At 42.5% G+C, this 18,504-nt stretch overlaps 1 protein-coding gene across 1 annotated transcript in view; it reads left to right on the plus strand.

Moving 5' to 3' along the window:
- LOC126101261 (cytochrome P450 6l1-like) overlaps window positions 1-18,504 on the plus strand; it is a 90,489-nt gene that overhangs the window by 57,902 nt on the left and 14,083 nt on the right. The window contains exon 5 of the mRNA XM_049911948.1: window positions 11,399-11,650. Within this exon, the coding sequence (XP_049767905.1) occupies window positions 11,399-11,650 (252 nt within the window). The remainder of the gene's footprint in view (window positions 1-11,398; window positions 11,651-18,504) is intronic.

Consider the following 18,504-nt stretch of genomic DNA (forward strand, 5'->3'; position numbering starts at 1 on the left):
CTTCGTTCTTGGAATTATGTGTACAAATACGTCGTATTGTGCAGTTGCTGAATGTAGTAATAGTGGACTGAAGGCGTAATTTATCATCGCTTTCCAAAAAATGTTGAACTACAGCGTAAGTGGATTGCTCGTTGTAAACGAGCAGACAAAATTAATGTTAATAATGCAAGAGTTTGTTCTGAACATTTTTTGAAAGCGATTACAAACGAAACTTGCAGAATGAATTGTCAGGTCTACACGGAAACTGCTACAGGATAATGCTATTCCGTCTCTAAAAATACCAAACTGGCACGGAAATGTATTCGAAGTTCCAGGTCCCAGCACCGCGAATGTTACCGGTAGTGTTCTAACAGAGAGAGAACGTCGCTGTGACACTAGAACAGTAAAAAAAGAGCTCTCTCAACATTGAAAACTTTATCTCCCAAGAAAAATAAGCTGGACAAATCCAGCAACACAGACGTTTTTACTGATTCGCTAATTTCACTTAAAGACCAGGAAATTCAAGCACTGAAGGAAGAATTGGTTAGTTTGAAGATTAAAAATGTTCGACTGGAACAAAGAATTAAGTCCATGAAAGAAGTTATAAAGCAAGCTACATCTATAAAACGTAATGTGTCTCACACTAAGAAGTACAAGGGTGTATGCTCGGATGTGAGAAGTACACTTTCTCTGTGTTTCACACCAAGACAAATTCGTTGCCTGTTAAAGAAGAGGAAGCAAGTAAAGTGGTGCTCAGAGGAGATTGCAAATGCTCTCACATTGAGATCTTTGTCTCCTAAAGCATATGCCTACCTGAGGAGGAAGAATTATCCTTTTCCCTGCAGGTCAACACTCCAGACATGAACGAAACAGTTCAAGTGCCAACCAGGTATTTTGAAACCAGTTTTGGAGTTAATTAAAGGTAGGTCAGAAATGTTCACGTCATTAGAGGCAATTGGTGTCCTAAGCTTCGACGAGATGAGCATTGACGGTCGTGTGACTTACGATTCGTCCGACGATGTAGTAGTCGGACCACACAACAATGTCCAAGTCGTCATGGTTCGCAGCTTGTTTTCAAAATGGAAGCAGCCAGTGTATTATGACTTTGATGTTGCAATGTCTAGTGATTTGTTGCAGAATGTCATAAAAGAAGTTGAAACAGCAGGAATCCATATCGTAGCTGTTACGTGTGACATGGGATCAAAAAATATGAATGTGTGGAAGCAACTTGGTGTGTCTACATCCAAGACATTCTTTTCAAACCCTGTTGATCATAGCAGAAAAGTCTGGGTTATTTTTGATATTCCACATTTGCTTAAGTTATTAAGAAATCATTTTCTTGATGACGGAATCACTTTGCCTGATGGTACTGTGATTACAATAATGATTATAGAAGATCTTCTTCGACATCAGAAAGGCGATATTTCGATCAATCACCGCATATCGGAGGTTCATCTTAACGTTAGTGGACGTGATCGTCAGAATGTCCGAAGGGCTGCACAGATATTTTCACGTCGCACTGCCCAAGCTGTGAGATATGTTCTGCATAAAGATCGCGAAGGAGGCTTCATTGAGCTCGTGAACGATGTTTTCGATGTGCTGAATTCGAGATACCCTCAAGATGAGAACGCTCCCCTTAGAAGTGGTTACGGGTTTAATATCAGAAGTCAGGTAAACTCTCTAAAAAGATTTCTTGAAATGTGTTCTAATATGCGAGTAGGAAAAAAAAACAGTCTTCTCCCGTTTCAGAAGGGATTCATTATATTAATAAATTCACTTTTTGGACTTTACAATGATACGAAAAATTCCGGAGCTACTTATATATTGACAGCCATACTTAATTAAGATTGTCTGGAAAATTTCTTTTCCAGAATCCGTGGCCTTGGTATCTTCTACAACAATCCCACTCCTTTCGAGGTGAAAAACAGAATACGTTTATTGATACTGACTGGAAGTGCAAGTGAAATACCTTTGTCTTCTGGTGCTTAGACTTCAGAGGACAGAAATGAGAATTCTGGTTCTGAAAACTACCCGACACCAGCTGATGAAACTGAGGAAGATTTTGCACGTTTTCTCTCGTGCGAATTACGTATAAGAGTAATTGATAAATCATCTGACGTCGCTACAGATGACGAAAACTTGCTCTTAGATTTCGAGATCAGTGATTCAGTGTGTACCAGTGAAGACGTGAATGATATTGCTTTAAAATATCTAGCAGGATATATAACATTCAAGTGCAAAAACGTTGACAGTTCTTTGGGAAATACAGCAGGGCAGTGTGTTGTTGACACAGAATTAAGTCTGAAGCAAGACTGGATTACTATTATTGCAAAAGGGGGCCTCATTTCTCCCTCTACTGACTGGTTTGCTAAAATACGTGAATTAGAAATTATATTTGCTGCTTTTCATGGATAAAATATTTCTCATTGTAATAGAGTGATGGCAACCTTAGCAGATCATATAAGTGCGAAATTTCCCGAACTTAATAGCAAAATAGTTCAGTTATATATCAGAAAAAGAACTTTTATACGGATTAGACATTTAAACAAAAGAACCAAAATTAATGCAATGAAACGGAATTCGGCAAGGAAGATTCGGCTCTGGTCAGCGTCGCCTTCAGCATCTTCGACATAGCTTCCGCATCAGCTTTGTAAGGTAAGTTCGAAGATTACTATCTTTTTTTTACAAAAAAAAAAATACCGTAGTCAGATGCCTAAAACACGAGCATGAATGCGGATGCGAACATCTGCCACTAGTTTTGCGTGACGATATATCATCATTGCTACTAATATTTAACGCATTTCTTTCGGAAACCTTGTATATAATATTAACATGAAGTGTGAACAACCCTGTGAGTGCGAAACTTTTAAGTTGTATGAGAAAAGAAGAGACCTGAAAACAGTTATTTTGCAATCTCTCATATTCTGCAAACGGAGGCTGCTGCCGTCTGGCTGCCGGGTGACATAAGTCGCTGACCAATGAGAGCGCACTAAGCTAATCTGGCATACCTTTTTTATTCAATGTTCCTTGAGCTGTTGAGTATGTGCTGTTCGAGACGTTAAGTTGGTGCTTTGTGTGATGTGTGAATTATTCAGTTTGTTTTACGTTTTAAGTGAACTGTGGAAGTGAACACGGAAAATGAAGATGACGAAAGTATCACCTTCAGCCAACTGTCACATTCAACGAAGAAAAAGGAAGAGAACAGGTCGACTTTCCGACGTGAGAAAAAAACTTTTATCATCCACCCATGAATTAGAACCAGATTGTAAATGTTCCAGACTGGGATGGTTTCAGAGTACCACTGATTCAGAACGTGGGTATATTCTATCTAATTATAACAAAATGACTGTGGATGAGCATAATGCTTACTCGGCAGGCCTAATTAATGTAAACAGTATATCGCAAAGGAGACCTAGGCACCCAGAAAACGAAGCTAAATTTCGTGCAACAGTTATTCATATCGTGTAAGTGCGAAGAGGGAGAATTATGTCACTGAAGTAATTTTTGTTTTAAAGCCTTTACATCTTTTCATGGAATATCTGTGAAAAACATTAGAAGTAATACAACGTTGTCTGAAAAAATGTGTGAGTCCTAAGTATGGTCGAGGCTAACACTCTAATCGGAAACATCGTGTGACATCGGAGGCACTTGACGCAGTTCACCAACACATTAGTTCATTTAAAGGTGTACGAAGCCATTACCGCTTGAAAACCTCTAAGAAAGTGTATCTCCCACCAGATCTAAACATCAGTACGATGTATAAGTTATTTAAGAAATCAAGCCCTACTCAATCAGTCTTGTTTGAAAAATTAGGCTTGTTTTCAATACAGAATTGAACGTCGGTTTCGGGTACCCTAGAATGGACACTTGTAGTTACTGTGATAGACATGCTGCCGAAATTCGAGCTGTTGAACATGCTTTGAAATCGAACCCGGAAAATAGCTCAGAAAGAGCGAGTTCAGAAAAAAAATCAATCAACTGTCAACAATGAAAAACTTCACTTTTTAAAATCTGACATGATTTATATTCGTTAAAGAAGTTCTAAAGCAAACAGCAAGGCATCAAAAGATTGTGAAAGTATTACTATGGATTTCCAGAATAACTTACCTATCCCTAACATCACACAACTAACGACGGATGCTACAAGAGACAATTAAGGTTGTGCATGTTTAATATTCATATATTGTCAACCGATGAATCATATTTCTTCGTGTATGATGAAACAGTAGCCTACAAAGGGTCTAACGAAGTCTCTTCCTTTTTGTTTTATTCTGTGACAATTCTTGATCCCTCTGTTAGAAGATTAGATGTATTTTCAGGTTCTCGCGGGGGGGGGGGGGGGGCAGAACAAGAATTGGATTATTTTCCGCCTGCTGCATTATATCGTTCATCACGTCAAGAGACTTGAGCAAGAACGTGAAAATGACTTTTCCAATTCGTGGGCACTCGTATCTTGAATTTGATCGTAACATGGCTAGTATAAAAAAAAATGGAGGTGAAATGCCCAAAGACTGGATAGAGGAAATAGAGTGCAAGAGGAAAACACTCACCTTTTCATGTTGTCGATGTAGACGGAGTTTGTAAGAGATTACTCTACACACCTCGATCAGTTATATTTTAAGAAATGCCCACTTCCTTCTAGACCAATAAAAGAATTAGTGGCTGCAAAAGAACATCCCCGATTCTTGGAATACAGAAGTACATTCCATGGCCATTGGGATCGCTATGTTATCAACAAGACCAAGCCACTTACGGTTCCAACAGGACAACCTTAGCGTCAAGGAGAGTTCTTTCTACCTGACCATATAAAGGTGAGTGTTTCTTGTTTCATCCTTATTTTTACCATAATTTTTATTGCATTATTTCTTTAAAACAACTACACCTACATTTACTTTTTAAAAAACCTACAAGAAGATGTTTTTGTTGTAGGTGAACAACCTATTATTTATGACAAGTATGTAGACCTACAACAGTTAAAGATATTTTTGTGGAGAAGAGGCTAGGCAGTTTTCTTCCCAGCTGCCAAAACTGGAAGAAAGACAAAAGCGTAACAAGAAATTGTGTCACCAAGATCACACTGTTTTTCTAAAACCAATAAGTGCTAGTGCCAAGAAGCAAATCCAGAGCGGAAATGAGTAAACGATGAATGAACATAGTTTACAAAGAAATTGTTTGATCCTACAAATTTTTTTCTGTTCATAAAGAATTAATTCTATTCTATTCTATAATTTTCTATCTTATGATTTTTATGGTTTTTTCGTAACTAATAAATTTTTGCGCATTCATTTAATACACTTTTTAATGACATCTTAAATAATACTGGTAGTTAGTTCTAAAGGGACCGATGACCGTAGCAGTCTGGTCCCTTTAACCCCCACAAACCAAACAACCAGTTAGTTCTAATTGTAGTAGGTTTAACGAAGTTAACGAATTAGCGGGATTTATTGCCATTCCCTCTTTCCCTACAAAAAGGAAGTTATTCGATATAATATTTTCTTTAGGTTGTTACAGTACGTTTACACAAAAACCTTGTAGAGGTACCTAACGACTATAAGTAAGGGTACACTAAACATAAATTTCAAGGGGAATGGCTAAAAATTGCATTTGATAAAGAATGTTTGGTGTTATAACCTTCTTTCCTGAAAAAGAAAGAAGACCTGACTTACGCCCATTTCCCCGTGAACCCTTCATATTCAGCGTATACAAAGAAAAACAGTACGAATGGTCAAGATTTGTATGATCCAAGGGAAAGTGTCATGGAGACTCTGAAAGAACTGAACCACCATACTCTTGAAGATAGACATTAAGTATCTTGTAAGTAAGTTTCAGAATTAACTGTAAGTCATGAGTCTAGGAACAAACAGCTAAGACGGGATTACAATAATGATAGCGCGCGCAGAGGCGTTTATAAGCAACCGCTCTTCCAACGCTCCATACGTGAAAGGAATGGGAAAAGCCGCATTAACAGGTACAACAGGAAGTACCTTCTGCCATACACATAAGTGATTTGCAAACTATTAATGCAGATGTAGACTGCTAGGACATGCGCGTTTGGGGTTGCATGCGCTACGAAATACCTCCACCGGTACTACACTATGTGATCAAAAGTATCCGGACGCCCCAAAAAACATTCGTTTTTCATATTAGGTGCATTATGCTGCCACCTAGTGCCTGGTACTCCACTTTTCAGCGACCACAATAGTCATTAGACATCGCGAGAGAGCAGAACGGGGCGCTTCGCGGAACTCACGGACTACGAACGTGGTCAGGTGATTAGGTGTCACTTGTGTCATGCGTCTGTACGCGAGATATCCACACTCCTAAATATCCCTAGGGACACGTACAGCACGAAAGTGTACAGGCCGATCTCGTCTGTTGACTGACAGAGACCGCCGACAGTTGAAGAGGGTCGTAAGGTATAATAGGCACTCATTTATACAGACCATCACACAGAAATTCCAAACTGTATCAGGATCCACTGCAAGTACTATGACAGTTTGGCGGGAGGTGAGAAAAACTTGGATTTCATCGTCGAGCAGCTGCTCATAAGCTACACATCATCCCGTTAAATGCCAAACGACGTCTCACCCGGTGTAAGAAGCGTAAGCATTGGACGACTGAATAGTGGAAAAAGTTGCGTGGTATGACGAATCAGGGTACACAATGTGGCGATCCGATGGCAGGGTGTGGGTATGGCGAATGCCCGGTGAACGTCATCTCCCAGTGTGTGTGGTGCCAACAGTAAAATTCGGATGTGATGGTGCTATTGTGTGGTCACGTTTTTCATGGAAGGGACTCGTACCCCTTGTTGTTTTTGCGTGGCAGTATCACAACACAGGCCTATATTGATGTTTTAAGCACCTTCTTGCTTCCCACTGTTGAAGAGCAATTCGGGGATGGCGACTGCATCTTTCAACACAGTCGAGCTCCTGTTCATAATGCACGGCCTGTGGCGGAGTGGTTACACTACATGACTACAATAACATCCCTGTAATGGACTGGCCTGCACAGAGTCCTGACCTGAATCCTATAGAACACCTTTGGAATGTTTTGAAACTCCGACTTCGTGCCAGGCCTCACCATCCGATATCGATACCTCTCCTCAGAGCAGCACTCAGTGAAGAATGGGCTGCCATTCCACAAGAAACCTTCCAGCACCTGATCTAACGTATGCCTGCGAGAATGGAAGCTGTCATCAAGCTTAAGGGCGGCCCAACACCATATTGAATTGCAGCATTGTCGATGGAGGGTGCCAGTCATTTTCAGCCAGGTGTCCGGATACTTTTGATCACACAGTGTATGTCTCCCAACAGGGCACTATACCCTCACCCTCACCATCCCCGAGCTATTGCCGTGCCTCTGACACCGCGTCCCAGTGTTCTTACATTTTCGCACTCTGTACCCTTTCCCAGAGTAATTTGAACCATATTTCCATGCCACACCCATTGAACTATGTACTATACTTCTTCATTCCAAATAAAAGCTCCAACCAAATCTTTCCCTGCATACCTGCTATCCTATCTACCTCCTATCACCTAAATCCCATCTCTCAGCCCTTGCCAATACCAGTCGAACATTAGTTTTCATTTCATTTTGCCTCCACTTCCATCTGCATAGAAGTCCCTTCCCTACTTAATGTTGTAAAGAGCCCACAGCGCCATCTTTCTCACATGTTCAAGACCGCAAACATCGCCCTCTCAGCAAACATATAATCCTTTTTATTTTACTTTACTGTAGGTTAGAATAGCGCCCCTTATTATGGGATTGAAAGAGACAGATGCTTTAAAGAGCATTCAGTGTCTTCAGTCGATCGGCTCACTTGATGATTACCAGAATATCAACAGAAGAAGTGGTATTTCCACGATTGCAGGCCAGAAATCTAATTACTCAACACGCAGAGAAAGCATGAGAATGCCAACAAACCAAACAAACTTGACTTTGTAATATGAACCCCATTTAGACGTCATTTTTTTTATTGAGAATTGAAAACCTCAGCTGTAAACAGTTCACTATGGACATTGGCAACAAATTCATAAACTTCTTAGATCTCACCATTGACATCAGTACACACACACACACATTGTTTCAAAATTTACAGAAAAACAACAACTACAGACACAGTAATACCTTCTTGCTCACAACACCCGGTAGCTCACAAACATGCAGCTTTCCACTCAATGGTACACCGTCTCATATCTATCCCCTTGTCCAGAGAGGATTTTAAAGCAGAGTTGGATACAATAAAATTTATTGCCACAGCCAATGGCTACAATCCAGCTCTTATTGACCACGCCTTGCACAGGAAACAAAAACGAAAAATTATACCCCTCCTCTATGCCCCACCTGCTTCCCCATCCACTGTCTGTAAGAAATGGTGTACACTACCATTTCTAGGTCAGGTATCACAGATTGTAGCCAAAGCACTGAAATCCTGCAAGTATATGTTTTTCTAGTATGTCAGGAACACGAAAGCCCAGTGTGTTTTTAATAGCAAAGACAAGATACAGTTATTAGCCAACAGTGGGGCATATAAAATCACCTGTTCTGATTGTGACAAATTTTACATTGGTCAGTCAGGCAGAGACATGTCAACTAGGCTGGCTGAACATGAACGCAGCTGGAGGTTGCAGAATTCAGATTCTGCATTTACCGAGCATGTACTGAGTGAGGGTCACAACTACCAGCCAGTATCCCATGTACTTCACTTAGCAAACAAAGGCCATAAACTCAACCTGTTCGAAGCCCTGGAAATTAACAAACATCTTGCTCACAGTCCAGATCTCATCCTAAATGACCAGACGCAGCTCAACACTTCCCCTCTCCTAAACTTCATATAACCATCTTTGTTGTTCATTACTTCCCACACTCTCTCTTCCTACATATTCCCATTTTCCTGTATTCATTAAGTTGTTTTGTTTTGTTGAAGTTGTCTTTTTATTCCACATACACTGTAGTTTCAATAGTTAAGGCTTTCTTTTAACTGGTACTTGTATTACTGTCCATGTTTAAGATCCCTTGTAGTTGTCTCAAATACTGTTCATATTTTAGTTGGCTCATTTATTTAATGAAAACTGTTACACAGCCACTGCTTTGATTATAATGTTAATGTTAAAATGCAGTACCACCACACTCTCAAACTGTGGGTTCCCTCAAACACCTCCATTTTCCTGCATTTATTTATTTCTGTTTATCTTATTGATATTGCTTAATATCCTTATGTATTCTGTATTTACATTGATAACTGTCTCTTCTTTTAGTTTGTTGTGTATCGCTCTCCATGTTCCATACCTCCTGATGAAGCCTTGTCTAGTACTAATTTTATTTTTTTATTTTATTTTATTAGTTTTGTTTATTAATAGAAACTGTTATGTAGGCATGCTATTCCTATTTTGTGCTAAAGGTTTTCCTGCCTACTCCATTGTTATTCATGTACAGTTCAGTTTTTACTTTTTCATTGCAAAGATGTTACTTACTGTATGTTTCTACATCAGTCTAGATGTGTTACGTCTCTTCCTACGTTGTCTGCTAACATTTAACTTCTTTGGTGATAATACTCAGTAAATGTCTGAAGATGGCCTTGTAAGCCGTAAACCGGTTTACAATAAAAGTGATATTGTAGAACAAAAGCAAACTGATGCTTTTCATTTATTATGATGTTGTTCTGCCAAGAACCGACGGAAGATTCTGTTAAATTGTGATAAGTCAGTCTTAACTCAGGTTAGGAGAATTCCGTTTCCGAGTAAACATTGCTTAGTACCTAATGACTATTTTATAAGAATAAAATTTTGGGATAGAATTTGCCATTCCAAAAATATGTTGTTTGTGCAGATACTGTCCAGTCACATTAATGTGCCCACTGCCTATGTTCGACGTCAAGATGTAATAGATGGTGTAATAAACACTCGCAGACGACACGTGGCAGCAACAGCACTGGACGGTACACAAAGCTCACCATCGAGGGGGGGGGGGGGGGGGGGGACAGTGCAGTTACTGTCACAAAGTTGAAACAGCAATTTTTCTTATGTCCAAAAAGGGCATGATCATTGGCTTTTCGGGCCAAGAGAATTTCCAAAACGACCAAGTCTGTAAGCAGTTCTCCTGCTGCCGTGGTTAAAACATGTCGAGTGTGGCAAAATGGTGCTGTCAAAGACCAGTGCCGATGCAACTGAGAGGCGACACGGCTCATAGATGACAGGGGTGAACGACGGCTGTGGAAATATGTACCGAAGAATATATTAGTAGCCGTTGAGCAACAGGCTGCCCAGAAGAAATTAGGTGCTATCAACAGTATCTCCTCTACGACTGTTCACAAAACGTTAGTGCATATGAGCCTCCACAGCAAGCGCCTTGTTCATGGATCCAGGCTGACTTCTGACAGCTGATCATTGGTAACGAAGGCTTGAATTTGCACGGCAATACTGTAACTGGACGTCCACTGGGTGGCCTTTCCAGATGAATCACTTTTTATGCTCCATCTGAGTTGGGTTGTTTTCGGGGGAGGAGACCAAACAGCGAGATCATCGGTCTCAACAGATTAGGGAAGGACGGGGAAGGAAGTCGGCCGTGCTCTTTCAAAGGAACCATCCCCTCATTAGGCTGGAACGATTTAGGGAAATGACGGAAAACCAAAATCAGGATGGCTGGACGCGGGATTGAACCGTCGTCCTCCCGAATGCGAGTTCAGTGTGCTAGCCACTGCGGCACCTTGCTCCCTCTGACGGATGGCCGTTGGCGTGTATGGCCCTGCACCAGTCGTCGGAAAAGTCCAGACCAGAGGAAGGTCTGGCATACCCTGGCTGATCTCGTCATTCTGGGAAGCACAATGGATCAACACAAGAATGCATCTATCGTTGGGGACCGTGTCCACCCCTACATGCAGTTATTTTCTCGGCACGATGGCATCTACCACCAGAACAATGAAACGTGTCACACAATTCGCAGTGTGCGTGCGTTGTTCGAAGAACATTAGGATAAGTTTGCCGTACTCCCCTAGTCACTAAACTCCCCGGATGTTAAACCCAATCGAGAAGCAGTGGGACCACCTCGATAGGGTTCTTCGCGCTATGGATCCTCAACCGAGAAACCTACCGCAGCGTGCCATGGAACTGGAGTTGGCATGGCTCCAAATCCCTGTTGCTACCTTTCAGAACCTCATTAACTCTTCCAGCACGTCTCGCAGCGGTCAGGATTCTGATGGATGGGCATGTTAATGTGATGGACAGTGTACTCGTATGTTCGAAAACAGCGACTTATCTGAACAAAATATCACAATGCATGTACTTCAGCTACCCTTTTTTTCTTTCTTTCGGGCGATTTCTCAATAGAAGTAACTTGTCCCCAGCCAAAGTTTGAACTTGTATAAGGTTGGTTTGAAGACAAATTTGATGACATATGTTAAAATTGCTTCTTTCCTCTCTAGAGACCTTGCGGCTGCACCCACCTTTGAACTTCGTTGATAGAAGGGCCACGCAAGACTACAGACTGCCTGGCACGGACCTCGTCCTGCCCAAGAACACAGCCGTGGTCGTTTCCCTGCTGGGGCTGCACACGGACCCACGGTACTGGAAGGAGCCTCTCCGCTTCATGCCGGAGAGGTTCAGCGACGAGAACAGCAAGAGCCGGCCACGATTCACGTATCTTCCATTCAGCGACGGACCGAGGATGTGCATTGGTAAGATCACACTTTCAGATAACATCCATAAAATACTCGAAAGCCAAAAGTATTCGTTTCAAATGCGATGTAATCACAAAAATAATTGTCAGAGAAGGAAGCTACAAACTGAAACGTTCCTTCGACACGTCCTGCTGTCGAGTCATTCGAGCTATCATGCACGACTGCTACGCGTATCCTTGAGTTGTTAAGGACGTCCAGCGCTCGAGACATATTACGCGTCGTATTGCACCATCAACTGACCAAGAAAAGTTCATGGGTGGACTCATACCAATTCTCCGTAATGTTCCATTTGGAAAACAGTCTTAGTAATGGTCGCTTTGACTCAGGAGGGAGAGAACAAGGAATGGTTTGGTTCGTCGCAAAGCTGATTGCATCTTCGGACACGCTGTTAATTGCACCCGCCTCATACTTGTATTACAAGCAAACAGCTGCCACCACCTTTACCAAACGATGGGTGCTCTTGGAGCTTCGGCTCATTGGGCACATAGCATTGGTGAAGAGGGTAGTCTCCACAAAGAGCTTTCGCCTTTAAGGAGAGTTTTTGAAGCAAATGGGTGAACTGCACAACAGATACATGCGAAGTGGTTGACTTTGGTGCGGTTGTCGGGAAAGGGGTCTGTTGTTGTATTGGAGCGGAAACTTGGGAATGGGGTTGTTTTTGGGGTGCCTGTGGAATGCTTTCCAGTGCTCTGTAGTGTTTACAGGTGTTTCGTTTAGTTCAATGTGTCTCGTGTGCCAGATCCGACGTCGTCTAGCGTGTAAGTAACTGCGAACATGTAGCTAAACCTGTCGGGGTCGTGCCGGCCGGAGTGGCAGAGCGGTTCTAGGCGCTACAGTATGGAACCGCGCGACCGCTGTGGTCGCAGGTTCGAATCCTGCCTCGGGCATGGATGTGTGTGATGTCCTTAGGTTAGTTAGGTTTAAGTAGTTAATAGTTGTAGGGGACTGATGACCTCAGCAGTTAAGTCCCATAGTGCTCAGAGCCATTTGAACCATTTTTGTCGGGGGCGAGAGAGCTATCTCGGTCACGAGTACGAAGGGATTCTCTGTAGAGACAAGGGGATTCCTGGAGCAGGGGAAGAACACGTGGCGGGAGGGTATCACGGTCAGAGGAGACAGTTCGGTTGATGTACCGAACGAGATGTCACAGTGGTTGGCACACTGCACTCCTTTTGTGGAGCACAACGGTTCAAATCCCCAGTCGGCCATCCAGATTTAGGTTTTCCGTGACTTCCCTAAGTCGCTTAAGACAAATTCCAGGGTGGTTCCTTCGAAATGGCGCAGCCGATTTCCTTCCCTAGTTTTCGCCATTCCGATATTGTGCTCTCTCTCTAATGAATTCATTGTCGACGGGATGTTAAATACTAAGCTTCCTTCAGTCCTCATTCCTCCCTTCACGCTGGATGTCGTCAGGATTTTGAAAGACGCTTTCGATAATGGTGTGGGTCTTGGAACGAGAATAATCCTGGGGTTCCAGAATGAGATTTTCACTCTGCAGCGGAGTGTGCGCTGATATGAAACTTTCTGGCAGATTAAAACTGTGTGCCGGACCGAGACTCGAAATCGGCACCTTTGCCTTTCGCGGACGAGTGCTCTGCCATCTGAGCTACCCAAGCACGACTCAGGCCCCGTCCTCACAGCTATACTTCCGCCAGTACCTCGTCCCCTACCTTCCAAACTTTTACAGAAGCTCTCCTGCGAACCTTGTAGGACTAGCACTCCTGAAAGAAAGGATATTGTGGAGACATGGCTTAGCCACAGCCTGAGGGATGTTTCCAGAATGAGATTTTCACTCTGTAGTGGAGTGTGCGCTCATATGAAACTTCCTGGCAGATTAAAACTGTGTGCCAGACCGAGACTCGAACGAAAGTCAAAGGTCCCGAGTTCGAGTCTCGGTCCGGCACACAGTTTTAATCTGCCAGGAAGTTTCAGTCCTGCGGTTGTCAGAGTGGATGATTAGGTGTGGGTCGTGTCGGGTTTGGGACACGGTACTGAGGTGTGAAGAAGGGAAGTTGGATAGGACTGTACTGTTGTGTGATTTAAGACCTTAAGAGGAGCAATGATGGCTTCGTGGGAAGTATCTGTGCGACGTCGAATGTGGACAGGGCTGTGCATTTCGTGGCCATTGAGAATGCTGATTAGCAGACGCTACCGCTGCTTTTCGGCATGTACGTTATAGAGCAGGTTAAGATCGGCTGCGATTATATACATATTAAAGGTTCATTGTACATGCTTCAGAAAATCATAAAGAATGGGATGATTCGATCGGATGTAGATACTAGATAGGATTAATGCGACTTTTGGGAGCAAGATGGTGAAGACGAAACGCTGTGTTGGATCATTAAGGAGTAGCTATAAAATGTAAGGAAACATAGTATCGCATTGTGTTGTTGGGGGGAGGTTTCGTTGAGGAGGACAGCATAATTTCGTGTTTGAGGGCAGGAGCAAGAAGTTTATTGAAGCAGAAATAATGGACATTTTTATACATGATGTTTTGTGTCTGCTGCGCCATTTACGGTCAGGTAGGAAGCTGTCCGAAGCTTCAGTCTAAGTGAGTGTTTCGATGCGATCAGAAATGAAACGGGCTTGATTTTCAGAATACGTAGGAAGATGATGCTTGTAGCGAGGAGAATTTGCTGTAGAATGTGAAGTCTTTGCATAGAATGACTAGTTGCAGGACTTAGGTTACAAACAATGATGTTTTCAGTGGTGCGTGTAGGGAGACGTTTGTATGGAGTTGTTTAACAACAGTGCGTACGTGCACGATTTCAAGTTTTTGGGGAGCGGCTATGATTTGCACTTGTGGGAGTAGATAGCGAAGAAGTGATTGCAGTTGTTGCAGGTGAATGGCGATTGAACTCTCAGCCATTGCTTGTGAAGGTGGTGTTGCTTGCAGTGAGGACAGATGGGTCTTGAAATTTTCGGTTAGGTGGTCGCTATTTCGGAGGAATCGCAACTTTCTGCGCTAAATCAAGGCCAAATTTTTTATAAATTTATGGCGTGGGTTAATTCTGAACGCTCTTGTTATCTAGCGGTGTCCATTATCACTCCGAATGCGTAATGAATTACGTACATTAATTCCTGGTAGCGAGTTCAGTTCACTTTCGATTTCTACTACTGTATACTCCAAGTCAAACATTTTAATGCTGCTTTGAACGGCTCTCGTTGGTCCGATAGAGGTTCTGTGAGGGTTTTTTTACGGACACAGTTCCTCCAAAAGAAGGGATGATTCTACGTAGGGCTGAATGGGAATAGGGAATATTGGTTTTGATGACGATGGTATCTCTGTGGGGATGAGTTGCTGTATTGTTTGGGAATTTGGGGCCGCAACTGCTTAGTAAAAAGAAAGAGGAAAGTATTGCTTTGAGGTTCTGGAGTGATTTCTATCTGCATGATGACAGCGTCCAATAGGGTTAAGAGTCCTTTTCGTTACACACTGTCGCTTACTTGTACTTAACCTTTTGTTGCCTTTTGTAATAGGTTTTGGTTGAGTGTGAAAGGGACATTGTGTGATGACTGGAGGCAGGGAATGTTAACCTGCAATTACCGTTATAGGCGTTGCATGCGTTGTAGCTGGTTTTGTTGCAGCGGCGTTGAGGTTGCTGCTGGTGACGATGCGACTGATGCTGTTGTTGACGCTTTTGACGATACTGCGGTTGATGCCGGGATTTTCTCGCGATGATGGTGCCGTTATGTGGGCAGTTGCTAGCACCGTGGGTGTTGTTAGTTTTGCGGAGAGCTCCTGCGGACGTCCGACATATCGTCGGTGCCCATGTTGTTGTCCAGGTGACGGGCGATGTCGTGCAGATTGCGGATGATGATGTAGTTGCAGTTCCGGGCGATGTCCTCATTCCCAAGGCGTGGTCGTCTCAATACGTTCCGACGTTGGACTTAAGAGTCCGTCCTCGGCAGGTGAAATAAAGTTCTCAGTGTCGACGTGACGAAGACTTTAAACTCAAGGGCCTGCAACCACAGTGCATCTGTCCACATATACGCAACGGCCAGAGACGTCATGCGGCGGCACAGAACACTTTCTGAACAGAACGTGTAGTTATAAGCTCGATTCATGGTGGGACGCATCATTAGGAGCTGCACTGTTGCGACACCTTCGCGCGTAGGTAAAAGAAATGGTCCGATTACATGCTTTGTCCAGGTAGAAATAGCTATCGGCATTAATTTTCAGTGCTTCGACGAATGAATGTCCCCTACTTCCTTCAGGTCCTGTTTCCAGTATGACGAAGTTGATGCCAGAATTTCAACTTTTTCATACAGTACGGAATGGCAAATGTCCGCGCAGTATTCTACCACAACCGGTTTATTGGGTTCTAAGAGCCGGGTGTGTTCCGGGCATCTCTCAAGGACTATACGCGTCATCTGCCTGTTGTACGGGTCACACTCGCGTCGTTTGTTGTCAACTCCACCCTTGTGAAGCATCAAATCATCCTTGGCGGAACTCAAATACGAGGTTTGGTGGGGAGCGAAAGACCGTTTAAATTTATGATTGGTGAGAATCCTACATAACTATAACAACTTCCAAAATATCGCAGGAAAGCCACGCATTGAAATCACTGTTTTATCTTCCTCATTCCTTCAGTCCACTCTAGACTTTATTGGTAGCACTGGATGACATGCACTAAACTAAACGAGACGTCTATGATATCGACAAGATGCCGGAAAGCATTCCATAGGTTCTCCGGAGACAACTACACTCCAAAATATCCTATCCCACACAACAACGGACTGCTTCATGAGAACCTCACCAAGGCCAACCACTTCGAATCCCACCCAGAAGACACTTTCATCAATCCACATGATCCACACATTCATAACTCGATGTATTTGTATGTGTATGAATGTACAGACATAGATATCCCACTTCTCTCAACAAACTTTCAATACTTACGCAGAACTCCACGAGCAGAACTAAAAACAGCAATAACAGCTAAAGAAATAACACAGACACTCGCTAAACAACGAAACAATGCACCCAGTAAAGGTATATCACCCACCTGCACCTCAAGCAATGTCCCCAGAGTTTGTGACGAAATGCCTACCATTCTTCACAGTACCGCCCTCCACACAAAAAGCTGTGGAAATCACCCAAAGCCCTTTTCTTTCTGAAACCTGATAAAGTCCTCTCAAGTGCCAACTGTTTCATCTCGGAGTAGCAACTGCAACGCACATCCTCAATTATTTGCTGGATGTATTCCAAGCTCTGTTTTTCTCTGCAGTTCTTACTGTCTACATCTCCCTCTAGTACCATGGAAGTTATTCCCTGATGGCTCAACAGATGTCATACCATCCTGTCCCTTCTTATCGGTATTTTCCATACAGTCCTTTCCTCGTCGATTCTGTGGGAAACGTCCTCATTCCTTACCTTATCAGTCCACCTAATTTTCAATATTCTTCTACAGCACTACATCTTAAAGCTTCGATTCTCTTCTGTTCCGGTTTTTTCACAATCTGTGTTTTACTACCTTTTAACGCTGTACTGAGAAAGTATATTATCAGAAATTTCTTCCTCAAGTTAAGATCCGTGTTTGATACTAGTAGACTTCTCTTGGCCAGGAATACCCTTTTCACCAGTGCTAGTCTGCTTTTTATGTCGTTCTTGCTCTGTCCATCATTGGTTATTTTGCTGCCTTAGTAGCAGAATTCCTTAACTTTTACTTCGGGATCCCCGATGTTGAGATTAAGTTTTTCTGTGTTCTGATTTCTGCTACTTCTCGTCACTTTCGATTTATTCTCTATAATATTCTGTACTCATTAGATTCTTTATTGCATTCAACAGATCACGTAATTCTTCACTTTCACTCAGGATAGCAATCTCATTAGCTAATCTTATCAGTGATATCCTTTCACATTCAATTCTAATCCGACTCTTGAACTTTTCTTTTATTTGCGTTATTGCTCCTTCGACGTATAGATTGAACACTAGGGGCGAAAGGCTACGTCTGTCTTACACATTTTTTTTAATCCGAGCGCTTTGTTCTTTGTTTTCCACTCTTATTGTTCCCACTTGCTTGTTGTACATATTGCACATTACCCTTCTTCCTCTACAGCTTGCCCCTATTTTTTTTCTAAGAATTTCGAACATCTTGCACCATTTTACGCTATCTGATGCTTTTTTCAGGTCGACAAATCCTAGGAACGCGTCTTCATTTTTCTTCATTCTTGCTTCCATTATCAAGTGCTACGTTTGAACTGCCTCTCTGGTGCATTCTCCTTTCCTGAAACCAAACTGATCGTCATCTCTTCATTATTACTAAACTGTGATCTGAGTCTACATCTGCTCCTGGATACGCCTTACAATCCAATACCTGATTTCGGAATCTATGCCTAACGATGATCTAATCTGCCAAGACTCCTCTCGTATCTCCCAGCCTTTTCCAATTATACCTCCTCCTCTTGTGATTCTCGAAATGAGTATTCGCTGTTACTGATATTTATTGCACTACTCAGTTCGTCTTTCTCCTTTCTCGTTTCTACTACCAAGCCCACTTTCTCCCGTAACCTTTATTCTATTCCCTCCCCTACAGTCACATTCCCATCCCCTATAACTATTAGACTTTCATCTCTCTTTACGTGCTCAATTACCCGTTCTATATCCTCATATACTTTCTCTATATCTTCATCTTCTGTTGCCGACGTCGGCATGTATATCTGAACTATTGTTGTCGGCTTTGGTTTGCTGTCGATTCTGACGACAACTACTCTGTCACTGCCCCAGTTTCCTATTCCTAACGAATCCTACTCACGTTATACCATATTGTGGTGATTTGATATATTCGTCTGATAAGAAATCCTTGTATTCTTTCTATTTCACTCCACTGACACCCATTACATATAGA

The sequence above is a fragment of the Schistocerca cancellata genome, chromosome 9 (genome assembly GCF_023864275.1).
Source record: "Schistocerca cancellata isolate TAMUIC-IGC-003103 chromosome 9, iqSchCanc2.1, whole genome shotgun sequence".
NCBI lineage: Eukaryota > Metazoa > Arthropoda > Insecta > Orthoptera > Acrididae > Schistocerca > Schistocerca cancellata.